The 16,593-nt window shown below is 29.5% G+C and overlaps 1 protein-coding gene across 1 annotated transcript in view; it reads right to left on the bottom strand.

Annotated features, from left to right (window-relative positions):
* Positions 1-16,593, bottom strand: part of LOC118202804 (neural cell adhesion molecule L1) — a 46,403-nt gene continuing 29,810 nt past the window's right edge. The window contains exons 4-6 of the mRNA XM_035375006.2: positions 15,857-15,986; positions 13,046-13,183; positions 1-8,510 (exon numbers count right to left, since the gene is read on the bottom strand). Of these exons, the coding sequence (XP_035230897.1) occupies positions 8,353-8,510; positions 13,046-13,183; positions 15,857-15,986 (426 nt within the window). The 3' untranslated portion in view covers positions 1-8,352. The remainder of the gene's footprint in view (positions 8,511-13,045; positions 13,184-15,856; positions 15,987-16,593) is intronic.

A 16,593-nucleotide genomic window follows, 5' to 3' on the forward strand; every position in this document is an offset into this window, starting at 1 on the left:
TTTATAAGAAACAATTATAACATTTTATTACGGTTGAGCAAGATTTACATTAAAAATCAGTTCATAGTAAAATATATAATAAAATTAAAAAGAAATTAAGGAGCACCTTTTCTTGACAACAAAACAATTAAAATTATGAGCTAGTTATACAGATACATTGTAATTCCAAAACACTTTGTTTTTATTAAAAAGCAGTTTATCTTCCATATATTGCACATAATAAAATGAATTACAGCAGACAGAAAAATTATTTTTAATAGTACTTAATAGTAACAGTTAAGACTAATTAATTGAAGACAACTTTGGATTTTTCAGATGGTAAAAAAATATATATATAAATACATATAAAAAATTTCATAAATAAAAATGAAGTAGCTTAAGTATCATAATGATTTCTATTTAAGTAGTTTAACATCTAGAAACACTACAACAGTTACTTCATGGTAATAACAAATATGTGTCTTGTGTGTAATTAAACATCCTCTAAATAAATATTGAAAATGCATTTAGTTAAAAACAAACCAGTTCTTGTTTACTGTAGATCATTTATAATTATAGAAGTGATAGTTGTATAAGTTGTTGTGGTATAATATTCAGAAATAAAGCTGTACAACTGGGATGATTTTTTTTAATGCTATTGCTCTGGGGAAAGGAAGAATGGGGAACTTTAAAACTGGAATTCAAAAGTAAAAAGAATTGAACTAAATCAGTCATTCATGGATATTATTTTAGAAAAAGTCAAGCAATTTTAAAATATATCACTGGCAAGAACATATTTCAAAATTATTCTTTACTGCAAGACAATGATCAAATAAAATAATTTAAGTTTTATTTCAACATGCCGAACAAGTACTAATTTAGAATTCAAACAACAAAAATGAAATATAACACTGATTTTTGTTGTTTCAATTCAAAATTAATAATCATATTGTTTGGAATAACTATGAATTTATTCCCGCCGGTCTACATATGGTAAGTTTCCATAATCTTAAAGAAGGTTTTGTCAACCGCCCAACCAGAATTATGGTTAACAATGCTGATGCCGTAATTAAAGGCCTAGGTTTGAATCCAGAAGAAGGCATGGATGTTTGTAAATGTATAATGTCTGTGTGGCATAGGAGCACTCTAAATATGTGGCAAGCCAAAAGTCCTCTTGAGAGGTGAGTGGAAGGGAAAGAGAGGTGGGAGACCCTTGGACCTGCCCCCCCCCCCGTGCTTCCCATCAGAACTGGAGGCAGAACTGAGCTGAGTCGTACTGTCACCTGTATGGTGCTCAAGGCTCTTGCCAATGACAGGTGTAATCTTGCACTCCTTGCCACGATGATTTTCGTGGGCTCATTCTGATGTTACTGTCAGACAAGCGAGATAATTCACAACAGTTAGTATTCTACTAATGAGCTATCACATTTATAATTATTTCATTTAATAAGGTATAAGTTTTACCAGGATAATAAAAAATCAATAGCTCATAACTACACACAAGCATTTATACATTTTTTTCACATTTAATGCAAATATCTGAAAATCCCTTAAAAACAAATAAGTAACAATGAGTAAATATAAAAATAAAACAAATACACAAAATAACTGCAATACTGAATAACAAGGCTCAAAAACATGGCATACTTGTTATCACTTTTGATATAAAATGCTAAAATATATTTCATAATGAAAGTAAAATACTGAATTATCTTTACCGTTTTTAGTTGGAATCCTACTTTTTCAAAGACTTAAAAAATGCTTTGTACACAGCTTCCTTATTTCCAAAATGATTTTTTATGATGTAATGCTATTATTATTATTAACTTTGTAAATCATACATCACTTTAAAAGCACCAGTTCAGAAATTTTCAAACCTCTTTTGCAAAAGTACATTTTCCTCATTCTTATCTTTTTAATTTTTCAGTGAAAAAACTTTTTAGCACCTTATAAATTTCATAAAATTTAAATTGATTTCTAAAACACAGCAATCTTTTCTTTTTTTTTTTTTTTTTCCAGAAATGATATACAGTTTAACATAAAAGATTTACACCTATGCATACAATATGACTTTTTATGCATACAATAATGTAAAACAGCTTTACAAGGTATAAATACATTTACAATCACAAAATATATACACCTTCTGCACTTTCTGTGAACAAGCTCTAGTTTTATACATTCAGATTTATGATTTCGTAAGTTCTAATCCAATTTCAGTGTCAGTCACCACTTAATAATGAAATGATTTGAAAATTTGCTCTTCAACAAGACTGTTCCAACCATTTCTTGGCATTTCAATCCTTCTCAGTTACAGTTATTAAAAATTCCTTTCCTTATAGAAAGCAGCTTTCTAGCCACCCTTAAATTTGAAGCTTCATGTTAAGATATTCTGCACAGCATACATTTACTGTTTATGGCTTTTGCCATACTTATCTTCTGGCTTAAATTTTATGCACATTAAATAACAACGGAGATATATTAGGGCTTAACCCATAGTGAAAGTTTCAAAATTAAACAGGACTAACTTAAAACAGGGGTCAGAGGGGCAGGGCAGAGATTAATTACATGGATGGAGATAAAATAAAAGAAATCAAGAATGTGAGCTGAGGTTACATTACATATTCATAAACAAATATATTCACAATTTCTTAAAAAATACAAATTCTTAAACAACATACAGTATTTAATAAGATTTTAACTTACTGAACTCTACATCTATGGTCAAATACATATCTACAACTATTTTAAGATCATATGTCTTTCACCCTTCTCAATTATATGTTGAGATTTTATACGCTGAGTTAGGATTGCATACTACAAGATATTTAAGAAGCTTAACTGACAATTGAGGCCCGGTGGCGCAGTGGCTAGCGCATCGTACAGCAGCACCACAATCCCTGGGCTGGGTAAGGTCGACTCAGCCGTTCATCCCTTGGGTTGATAAAATGAGTACCAAGTTCGCTTGGGGACTAAACACTGGAGGTCCTGCGACAAGCTGACCACTTGTTCAGGGCATATGCTTATGCACCTCGGGGCCCAGGGTCAAGAAAGCAGATTTGGGGCACTACCGCCCTTGGCCCATTAGGGGTGCTGCGCCACTAAGTTTAGTTTAGTTTTAACTAACAATTATCGTATATTCTGGCCATATATTACCTATAATATATATATATCATATATTACCTATAATTTCACACAACATTTATTAATGTTTAGGTATACTCACCATATAATGTGCATCCTTCTCTTTATGAAGAAACCTGAAAGATACATGTGCGATGCCCTTATCTTTTGAAGTCATTCATTCAAAAACGTTTCCCAGGTGTTTGGCAAATGGTAAGGGAAACAATACTTGTGTAGGGGGGAATGTTTGAGGGAGTAAATAATTCTGCAAAGGAGTTGGGCTGTATTTAATGCAAATGTGCATACGAATGTTATTCTAGGGTTTGGGGAAAATGGGGACAGAACTTTGAGTAATAATAATACCCTTCTGAACTGAACGAATTCACGGAATTAAGAGTCGGGTCTGTTTCTATAGTCATTTGAAGCCATGATTTTGAAGTGAATATCTTCAGTAAATCACATTTGCTTTAGTTGAAATACAATTGATCTAGTGCTCCTTTTAGTAGTAAATATGGCTCCTCCAAAAGAAACAGCAGTGCTGGTTTCAAATGCAAAGTCAATCAGTTTGCGAAAGAAAAGGAAATACTGCTGCAGGAAGGATATTTTGTGTTGGTGAAAGATGGAACAGGTGAAGATTATTTATTTATGGATCAGAGTAATCATGGTAGTGAAGATGAAAAAGAATTTGATGATGTGCATGAAAATCTAATGGAAGACGAACTTTTCATGTCATCTGAAAATGAAAAATTTTAAGTTCATAAGGTATGTCATTTCTTTTAAATAAACAGCACTTAGATAAATGTAAAAATCGAATTTCTGTATGCTTATTTTTTTCCTTATATTTAATCTATCATTTTTATACAGAGCGTATAACACGCATCTGTAAATTTTGTTCTTATTTTTTATATTAAAACTGTACGCTATACGTCAGAATATACAGTAAATTTACACAGAGTTATCTAGTAACATTATAAGATATTTAAGGAGCTTAAATGATGGATAAATTTATATTGATTAGACAGAAATCAATGAATATAATAGTATCATTTTCAGAAAAGCTGGAAATGTTTAATCATTTTACATTGTTTTCATCTAATTTCCTCACAAATGGAAATCTGTGATTATAAAAATGATGCTCAATAATGATTTTCATAAAAATGATGCTCACTAATGATTTTTCTGATGTTTCAGAATCACAAATGGAAAATGTTGTAGAGTAGACATTTTTTGCACTTTTTTTAACCTTGTTTTAAAAGCAGTATCACATTCAAAAGAAATGCAAATTTAGCACAGAGACCCCCCCCAAAAAAAAAATAAAAATAAAAATAAAAAAAAACACATTTAATCACACTATTATTCATAATAACAAATAGTTAACTAATAGAACAAAATGTGATAACTAAAGATCATGTCCATTTTCAATGAAATGAGAATGATATGTACTTTATTATTAGGGTGAAATTATCATAAATTAGCAGGTTAGCATGAATCCTCCTAAAAGATCACAGAATAATATAAATGAAATGATATATTTAAACAGTGTTTTCTTATTTCAATTATTTTAATAAAATGATATGACTATTATTATTGGATTTAATGCCAAAGAAAGGGTATTGGACTCTAACCTTATACTTGCATTACAATCACAATATTCTTCATTTATGTAAAGAAAATAAATTTTTCGCAAGAATATTGTTTTAACTGATGACTGACACCTTAATAATGCACAAATCAGCTTGACAAATAACATTTTTCAAATCCCTGGAGAAGCTAACAATGGTCCATTAAGAAATAAAACTCCATTATTTCATTTTTCAAATTTATTAGAAATTTTTAGATTATTCAAAAATTAAATTACTTACAGAAAAGATAATAATGGTGGATTATTTGGCATCTCAACAATATACAAGTAGGTCCCAATTTAAATATTTGGCAAGAAGACATTCCAGAATTCAGACACACAAAAATGCAAATACATCTTCACACACACAACTGATATTCACAACAATAACATGTTTATAAAACTCACATTTGCCTTTCGTTTCACATACACAAAAATTTTTTATAATATTTTGAAAATCAATATTTTTTATTAGTTTGAAAGAAAAGGCAATTCAACTTCTAAAAATTTTAAAATTGTATAATATAGAAAATATATAAAACAGAACACAAGTACATTAGATGAATAAAATAAATGCAAAAAATAAATTTGTAATTATAAGTTGGTTTATATTACCATATCCATAAAAAATATTAAATACAATTATATGAAATAATTAAAGCACATATTTTTATAGCTACAAAGATACCTGTCTTTCATGAATTAATTCATTGAAAAGCAGGAACTCATAAAGTAAAGTATTAATTTAAAATTTACCTCTCAGACATTTATCAAATGATTGTTCATGCATTGGGTGGAATAATTCGGACAATTTTCAATGTTTTAAAAAGATAAATTCATAATTCCAAGGTTTTATACTGTACTCAGTAGTTAAATTTTGAATAAACTGAAATTAATGTATTTTTGAAATACCTTTCGTAAAAAACACTAGAAACTATAAACTTCATTAATTATTTGAATTTTAGGGAGAAAGTACTTACCTAATAGTAACTACCACTTAATTCTGATTTTTATGAAATTCATGTTTCAAATGTATTACTCAAGACAAATAAATTAACTACAAGTTATACCATTATTCAACAGATCTTTCAAAATTACTTATGCAGACCTGAAGTATCAAGCTCTTTCATATGCAGTTTCAATTATATTAAAATACATATAAAGAGGATATTAATTTTGCTAAAAATTAAATTTTTTCCCATACATAAAATTTGTCAATCAGATCGAAGTCTCAAATATTATGGACAACTGCACACAAATATACATCAGAAAATTGCCAGTATTAGTATCTTCTTACACAATGCATATCAGCTTTATTTATGCAATAATCTGCTCATAATAATTACAAGAACAAACACAAATTACAAGATTCTAGCATGGAAAAGTAAATGAGTAAAATGAATGTATATCCTGTTAAGGTTTATACACTTTTATGTAAAATCAATCACTATCCATCAATAACTGCCTATGAAGCTTCACCTTTTTAAAACTTATTATGCATATAACATAGTAATATTTACATGTAGCATATGACTTATTATGCATATGACTTTGATGCTCAGCAAATTTGGCAAACTAACAATCCTTTAATTTGAAATTACCATACTTCCTCGCATATTTGTTCCCCTAGTTACTGCTAGGCTCTGAAAATTTTAAAAATACTCAAATAATTCCCCCTTCCTCTATTGTACATAGTTTTTAACCTGTGAGGGCTAGTGTACTGGCAAATGATATTTTATTCCATTGATAATTTTTATTTTTATTCAAGGTATTCAATTTGCTTTTGCATTTTTGTATTAGCATTTCATCCATTTTACTTTCCCTTGCATTTATTATTTTAAACATATTTTGTGTATATTCTTCATGAAGCTATTTGGACATGACAGGTATTCTCATACTTGAGAAACTTTCCAAACATACAATTTCCCCTTACTTCTATTGTTTACATTCCCCAGCTCACTGCAGCTTTATCTACTGCTGATATGTTCCATATTTTGAAACCCCGCTCTTTTGTTCACCCCCTTTATTGTTCATGCCTCCAATGTCCTATTTGAAAATTCAAGACTCATTCACATGAGGTGCACCTGGGGCTTTACAGAGTAACTGAGACAGCATAATGTGTCCAGCTCAATTACTGTTAGACATCAGTTCAATACCCATCAGAATACTGCAATGTTCAATACCCATCAATATTGCAATGTTGATATTAATAAGTATTATTACTGGAATGTAGGTTATTTATTATTTTTATTTATTATTTATTATTACTGGAATGTAGGTTATTTATATTTTTTAAAAATAGTATTGTGATAGTTACTAGTAGTTCATGACAATGTTTCAAATTTCATGACAATTTCTATTACTGTAAACTCGTTCTTCAGAAATTAAACTAATTGTACAATCCCCCCCCCCCGATTTTAAGATGATAAAATTGCTAAAAAATGGGGGGGAATATGCGAGGAGATAGGGTATTTATTTCTTAAAATTTTATTATAAAGCAAAAAATTAATGAAATAACGAGTTCTATTAATCTACAAACATGTTAACAATCACAATATCTTATTTTATTAATCAAAAATTCATTATTTAAAAAAGCTCTGAATACTGAGAATAACATTACTATGAATTACACATCAGTTGAAAGAGTGTTACCACCTAATAATCATTTAATGACTGTAATACCAAAAAAAAAATATTAAATTACATACCTCATCATGACTGAATCTGATTTATCACTCAAACTTTGAAATGCCTCGCTTAATAAGGAGATGAGGTGTTGGTTAAAAAAGCTCCTGCTGTAGATATGTTCATACCATATATATATATATATATATATATATATATATATATAATTTTTGCTCATACTTAAATCACTACAGATTCTCTTCACACTTTCAATATATTCAACTATGATCTTCTCTATTCAAATGAAAATTATCATGCAAAATATGACAAAAAACACATAGTTATTAATCTAGATAATATGAAAAACGAATCACACTGAGGTTCACAAATAACACTGAAGTAAATATCTACATATAGTCAAAAGGATTATTCTAAATTTTGGAAGGTTATTTACAATTATATCTACACATTCTTATGAAAATTCCATCCATTTAACTGAATGGATAACAAAGATCTAGTTTCATATTTAATACATGATCATAAATACCATAAAAGCATTAAATATATGGTAGGTAATAAAAAAATGTTGATTATTGCTAAAAGAACATTTATTGCAATATTACAGAATAAGAAACAAGTCCATAAGTAAGATGCTGTAATACATTTATACAGCCATACAAAAAGACCTCGTATCAGAACCATAAAAAAAATTATGTTGCTCTCATACAATGCATATACTTCATTTTTGAGCTTTTAAACTATTTTAATAGCACCCCATTTGCACAAAAATGAGGTGAGGTAAAACAATAATATATTTTCCTTTTTGGGTAACAAGATTTCTTTAAAAAAAGGGGGGTAAACAAGTAATGCAAAAGAAACTAGAAATACGTGCAACCATAAATATACAAGAATACATCATACATAGAAGGTGATCAACATTACTCCATTTGCTAAAGCTCTCAAAACTACACAGGATGCACGACAAGCATGAGTTGACTTAAAGATTATACCCTGGACGGCTGAATCACTGTGTTGTTGTTTATTCTCACAGTTCGCTCTGTATTATCATTGTAATCTGCATGATCCAACAGGTAACTTTGCTCCAGATCAATTTCAAACCCTGGATTAGCAATTATTCGGGGTAAGGATTCTTCTGGAGTTTCTGTTAAATGAAAATAAGCATAAAAATTTTAGACAAACAAAGCAAAAGCACACAAATTTACACACTCTAGAGATGCAAATTTAACCTTAATCCTTTCTGGCATGCTGCCTTTTAAAGTTGGAATTTCAATCAAAGAAAAAAAAATGGTAGGCAGTCATCAGGCCTAGAGGAGGATTTGTAAAGAATTACTTACCATTTTAATCCTGTGGGTGTGCCTGAAGCGGGCTCATTGAATAAATAGAGCTTCGAAAACAGTGCTGAAGTGAGCATTGCTGGGAAGCATATAATAGAGTAAAAGATTTTGTCTATGATTAAAAAACACTAGATTCTGAATACGGTAGCAGATTTAGGATTACCTAGGGTGCATCACGGGGTGCTACTCTACCCCTCCAAAAGCTCTTCTTGGTTATATGCATATAAATGAGAAAAAAAAGTAACTGGGCTATATGATATTTACACTTCAGTCTATTTTTTTCATGGTCGTACTTTTCGAAGAAAGTGGCACCACCTTTAGAAAAGCACAACTCAATATTGCATGTTTTGCACATGTACCAGGATCCGTGTCAGATTCACTATCTGGAGGATAGGATATTCTTGTAGCATTTTCAAATCTTCAGAAATGGTCAGCCCTCTCTGATCCATTTGCAAAAAAAAAAAAAAAAAAAAAAAAAAAAAAAAAAAAAAAAAAATATTACATTACTCAACCTGAAGGATACTGAAAAGTTGGAAATGCAAATAAAGTTTGCAAGCTGATGAAATCAATATATGGACTAAAATATGCTGCTAGTGCTTGGAATCTGAAAATTAGAAAAAATACTTCTAAACATATCATTTAAACAAAGTAAAGCAGACCCATGCTTATTTTTCAAAAACATCAACGGAAAATTCACATATATAATATTATATGTAGATGATATACTTATAGGAAGCAAAAGAGAAGAAGCTGTTATGGAAACAATCTAACAACTAAAAGCTGAACTAGAAATCAAAGACCTAGGAGAAGTCACTTACTACCTCGGTATAATCATCGAACGATCTACATATGGAACCTTTGCCATAAACCAAAAGAACAAAATCGAAGATATAGTTAAAAAATTTGGACTTCAAGATAAAAAACCAACATATACACCAATGGAAACAAACTACTGCAAACTAGAAAATGAAGATGATCTTCTAGAGGATAATACAGAATACAGACAAGTAGTAGGGGCATTATTATACATTGCAACAATCAGCAGACCAGATATAGCAAGCGCCGTCAATCTACTAGGTAGAAAGAATGAAAAACCTTGGAAAATAGATTGGAATGCTGTCAGGAAAGTCAATTGATACTTAAATACAACTAAAGATTTGAAGTTGGTCTTTAACAAAGTTCAAGAACCTATACTAACTGCATTTTCAGATTCAGGTCGTGGAAATGACAGGAAAACTAGAGAACTTTCATTAGCGGATGCTTATTCAAACTAGGAAATAACTGCACTCCGTGGTGCAGCAAAAGGCAAAACTGCATTGCATTATCTTCAACTGAAGCAGAATATACTGCAGCAGCTAATACAGCACAAGAAGCAAATTAAAATTTAAAATTTGTTACTGTTAAATTTACTTAAAGATCTGGGACTAAAACTAAACCTGCTGATTACTCTCTATGAAGATAACAAGTCATGCATCAAACTTTCATAAACGGGGAAAAATAGCTCCCGAACAAAACATATAGACGTCAAATACCACTACTTGCGTGAACTTTACCAAAAAGGGATCCTGAGCCTAGACTATTGCAGAAGCTCCGACATGATTGCAGATCTGCTCACCAAACAGCTAGGCAAGCCTGTGTTCATGAATTGATACAAATGGCAATGCTGCCCATCAAGTAGGGGTGTTGGTGTGCAAATTGATGATGGACTGGAAATAGTGCAATAAACAGTGTAATCTGGACACCCTGCATAGGAGTTAATTGTGTGACTCGCTTTCTGCTCTACTTTCCTTTCTCACTCCTTCAAAAAAAGAGTTATATAACTCTCTTTTGACATGTATTATGAAAACTAATGAATCTCAATCTATTATTATGTATAAATAAATATGTTTGTTACCTCACGACTTCCGTCTACAACCTCTTTTTTGATTAATCCTCTTAAATAGCTATGATCATGCTGACACTGCACTGGATACAAGGTAAGAAAAATTATTCTACTCTCTACTTTGGTATTTTGTTGTAAAAATGTTTACTACAAAAAATATTTACATCAGTTCACTCAAAAAGTTAACTGAGTGGTGAAAGGGCCCATCATGGCTCTTTGAAACTTCTGAGAAATACTCACCTGATAAAATATTTTATGAAAAGTATATGAGGGAAAAAGAAAAGTTTCACTGAGCATTATTAATTTTTCTATACGTATACATTTTATGCGGTGGTATTTTCTAAATAGCAATCCCTTGTTCTTCTTGTAGCTTAGATATTATGTTTTATAGATAATGTGCACACTGAATGTAAAGTGAGAAAAATCTGTACAATTTTCATTACCAAAGAAGTAACATGTAGAAAAAAATCTAATTAAAAGAATCCAAACTGAAAATTTCCTCGTACTTTATAATACACCTATCTGTAATGTATTTAAAGATGAAAAGGGACTTATTAGAATTAATATATGAATAACCAAACTTATAGATTCTCCATCCTTTATCTTGCCTATATTACTGCCTAACAAATTTATTTTTACTCAAAGATTAATTGAACCTTTTCGTGAGATGAACTGTCACGCAGGACAGTAGATTCTGTTAAGCATTTTATGTGAAATATTCTGGATCATCAGAAGTAGGAGAACTGTTTGTACTGTTATAAAAAATTGTATCGAATGTAAATGTTATAATCTTAAAATTCAGTTTACAGAACCTGTTCCTTTGTGGGATGTTAGAAACCAACCTCACAATTCAACCAGATTAAAGTTAAACGATCAAAGATTTCTTTTCAAACAGTGTGAAAGAACTGAACTGAAGAGACTGCACCTTTATTTTTTTCCCCTTTGACTATGTATGCAAGCCTGCAAGGCAGTAGTGTTAAACCCTTTAAGAGTATTTCTTTTGTTATTAATTAAATATTATTTAACTATTGATGGATCTCTTAGTGATTTATTTAGATCATGGGGTCTAAACTATGACCGTTTGAGGGTCACATAGCAAAGGAAAAAATTTGCGGGGCTGCATTGCATAAAAAAATTGTGGAGCCACACATACAATATTTTTTAATAAATTGAAATAAAAATTAGCTCTATGTTTTCTATTACATTAAATTAACTTCTTTTTATTATTTTTTAAAATTTGAATTAGATATGTATAGGTATATATTCATTATTAATTTGTAAAAGTTTCGTTTCATTTAGTTTGGATTTCATAAAGATGGAAAAAATTCAAATTAATAAGATGAATGAATTTGATTTTGTTGAACAAGCAAATTGATATCAGGTTCAATAGACGAGGTGGCAATTCTTAATTGCATTTTCAAGATGTTTGTCCTACTTTTGTTTTTTGTATGCTTCATTCTTGAAAATAATTGTTCACAATAGGTACTGCCAAAAGCTGAAAACATTAATAAAGCATGATTGTAAAAATTAGGATATTTATGGCAGGGTAGGTAATCTTTATAAAACTTCAGTAAAGAAACATTTTCAAATTTTTCTTTCAGTTGAATGTCACTTTATAGTTAATATATCATGACATACTAAGATGTTTTTATACTCCATAAATGTTGTAAATACTTTCATAATTTGCATTTGGGCTGCATTTTAAAGGCTTTTGAGCCGCACATGGCTCGTGGGCCGCACTTTAGACACCAATGATTTAGATTATTTGGTAGCTCTTAAGCATCGGTTAGATGTGCAAGTGCCTCTTTAGACTAGTTTGATTTTACAATTACATCTTTTGATGTATTAGAGATTCAAGAAGTTTTATTATTCAAGCTTCTGTCAATAACCCAAATGAATGTGCTGAACACACTGATATTAAATAAATAATGTCCAATAAAAACAGATGATAAAAATAATACCTGAGCAATTTATAAATATAATTAATAATTAATTAGATAATATTATATTAATAGAGAGAATTTTTAAGATCTGCATAAGAATTTATATTTTTTAAAGGTATTCCCATAAAACAATATTTATGTAATGCCACATATGACATGTGAAACATAAAATTTTGAATTGTATGAAAGAGCAGAAACTTTTAAGAATTTAGAGTGACGCAGTTATAAATTAAATTTTAATTATCAAAGTTAAAATACTTCTATGCAATTATAAATTAAAAAATAGGTAATATGTTGCAGTTTATTTTAAAGCTTTTTAAAAAATTTGCTGCTCTTTAGAACAATACTTCAATTATATATTTTCTTCCTATTCTAAGAAAATTTAAAGATGTTACATTTCCATGATAATAAGTTCAAATTAACTGTTAAATATTTTTCCATACAAATTTTTTATTTGTTGCTACTGTTTTTTCAAGAAAGAAGCTTCAAGAAGAATTAAAATACTTGTATTACTCACCATTCCGATGTTCTCGATAAATGAGTGCACAACTCAAGAATGAAAGTGTAAGTACAGTTGCAGCCACCATGCATATTGCAACTAACCAAGCTGTGGAACTAAAGTCTTCAGCATCTTCCAGCATCTTCTCTAATACTTCTAGAAATAAAAATAAGTAAAAAAAGCTATAGATAGTTAAAAAAGTAATTAAAGAAAGTTCTAAGTTACAGAAGATATTTTATATGTTCTGTTTAACACAAAACATACTGCATACTGCATGAAAAACTTTATAATGCATTCTTTTCCTCTTTTCCATATGCCTTCATTGTATAACTGGAAATACATTTAGCTCGTACTCGAGAGCTTCAAGGTTTAAGTCCCAGTGAAGGCATCGCACATTTTTCATGTCTGCTGCTTCAATACAAACTAATAACTCTACAACTTACATGAAAATAAATTCCAGGTTTAGCAGAATTCTGATTCAGTTTTCTTAATTTAATGGACTTTTTCCCTACAAAATTTATGCAAAATATTTCAATATAATAAATAGTTTATCCCAAGTTTATAAATCCTCCCGGAGAAATCTTCATTCAACATCCTTACACAAAAAACAATTCTAGAAACATGCAAATCAAAATTACCCTTTCATTGAATGGCAAATCATTATTTTATAAATTATTATTCCAGGAATCTTTAAAAAAAATATGAGTAGATGAATTATAGTCTCTAGTTATAAGATTCTGTCACTTAAAGTTGCATTCAATTGTTCAGTTGCTTTCAACATGAAATGCAGAAAACTAAAGCTTTTAAAGCCAATGTTCTAGATGCAATGAGTTCTATGCAAAATTTATGGAATGAAGAGACATCAATTATTATCAGTAAATACTTCAAAAATATACTTTTCTAAATAATAATTTATTACATAACATAAATTTTTTAAAAATCCATTATTCATATAACGCATGCAAAACAACTTTAGATAAATACAGATTTTAATTCTTAAATTTTAATTCTGAGCTAAATACATATGTTTTTTGTTTCGATGCATATTTCTAAATCTATTTCAGTATCTTATCAGTAAGCAATGTAATTTAATAAATTTGGTTAACAATCTCAAGCAAATCCTCAAGTTGGGACTGAATCGTATATAATAAATTTTATTACTAATTTAAGAAGCATGATTAAAAGTTTATAAAGTTTAGTAAGCTTCCATTTAATATAAACAAATTAATATAATACTCTACAAAATTTTTTTATGATTTATATATAATATTTAAACCTTTGACTTTATTTAATATATAGAATAATTACCTACTATAAAACTCTAAATTCAAAGATAAAAACATTCTTTAAAAAAAAGCTAATTTTTTAAAATTTATATGATGTATGGCTATATGAGATTTTTATTGGATACTTGGTACAAAAATAATTTTACATTCTTAAACAGCTTTCATTATAAGCATTAAAATAATATTAAACCATTAAATATATTTTTCCAATAATAAGAAAAATATATATGCAATAACTAAAAATGTTCAACCAAAAGTTGAAGAAATTACAAAGTTATGAAATGTAGTACAATATAACCAAACAACTGCAATAATAATAATCTCTTTCTATATATATATATGTAATAAAACCGGGGTTTAATGACACGACATGAATTATTTGATTATGAATGAACCTAAAACTTGAATTAAAATTTTCGGTGAAACAGGACTTTTCCCATGATCCACTGTGAACACAGAATAACAAAACCTGTGTAGATTTCTTCATAAGAACTGGCTGAAAAATGTAATGACAGGGCAATTTTGGAGGCACTGATGTAACATAAGCTTTCATCCTGTTAAGACGCTGCTGCAATCATCTATGTTCGCTTCTATCCTTATGGTATCAAAATTATTCTTGAAATAGGCACGATTGGAGTGCCAAGTGAATTGTAGCCACATACGTGAATTTAAATAAATATGGAACTTAATCTGGCTTGACTGCTTCTTCTTCAAAATGGAAGAATGCTCTAAGCATCAATTATCTATGTCATCAGCATTTCTATGCATCTACATCTTACTGTTCTTCCATCAACGCTTCCAAAATTGTTCTTTTATGTCATATATATATGTATATAATATATGCATAAATGAATCAAGCTGAATATAATTTAGAAGAAATTATAGTCACTGTTAGCATCTAAAAATAAAAAATTACACTGTAAAAATTCATTTTGGTACTTTCAAATTATCCCCATCCCCCCAAAAAGTCATGGAAAAGCAGTATGTTGCCAAAATAGTTATCTAGCAAAGCACAATGCCACAGAAACATATTTATATGGCAACTCAGGTATGTTGCATTGACTGCTATGGTATGGAATTCTTCTACCATTTTGAAAATGGTTGTTGACTTTTTGTTTTTTTGGTGAAAAATTAGTCCGAATGCTATCAAAAGTCGGCAATGTGTTCGCTACGTCACTTTTCAGTGGGGAAAGTATGGATATTCAGAAAATATCATCTTTTTTTTTTTTTTTTTCCCCTGCCTTGCAGCACACTACACATATATATAATTGTCAGAAGAAAAACTGCAACCTTAAATTTTAGTCTTCACATCTCCAATTTACGTGGAATGCTTCACATGAAAGCAAAAACATGTTTTTGTATTTTTGATCTTTATTTGTAATAAAAATTATTTAATTGCTAATTGTAATAGGATGAGGTTTTGTTGTTCACACATTTTCAAAGTGTTAATAAATAAATATTATTATTACAGATTAATTTTATTTCAAGCATAAACATAGAAAACAAGTTTTTTATCAATTTACATATTCAAAGAAATACTTACCTGGAGGTTCAATGGGTTTGGCAGTTGAAGCACGGACAGACACTGGTTCTCCAGGACCGAGTTTGTTGGTCGCCCACATTCTAAAAGTATAATCTGTACCTGGTTTTAACTGATAAATAAAGAACTGTCTCTGAGAAGAAATGAAAATATGAATAAATTATGCAGCCCGACAACAAACAAACATTTCAATACATCATTAAGAAGAGAATAAAATTTGTATTTAAAGCAAATTTAGAATGATATGAATGTAATGTCTTAAAATCAAAAGGCCATTTCAATTTAAACAAATGTGCTTCTTTCACTTTAATATTCCTGACTTCATTAAATTGAGATGCAACAATTTTCACTACAAAACTTTTAAAGTACATTTTGCATTATTTTTTTTAATGAATTCAATCATCATTTATAGCACTAGTTAATCAACCTTTTACGAGTTAAAATTAAATCATGAACCAATATTAAAGCATTAAAATCTCAATATTGCATAGCATAATAACTGAGATGATATTTAATATGAAGGTACAATGTAAGATTTTGAACAAAACTCCATTGATTTTTAGGCTGGTCAGACATAGGCTCCTTTTATACAGAAGCTCCCCCCCCCAAAAAAAAGGAAGCCTTTTTTTTTTTCTTTTGATCCTGAAGAAGACGGACCTATGCCTGATTGATTTCAAAATTGATAAGAGTTTTATACAAAATCTTATACAAACTATGTTCCCCCCCCCCGATATTTTTAA

Source organism: Stegodyphus dumicola, chromosome 7, assembly GCF_044657685.1.
Source record: "Stegodyphus dumicola isolate Sdum_Otavi_A_Nest chromosome 7, ASM4465768v1".
In the NCBI taxonomy this organism is placed as follows: domain Eukaryota; kingdom Metazoa; phylum Arthropoda; class Arachnida; order Araneae; family Eresidae; genus Stegodyphus; species Stegodyphus dumicola.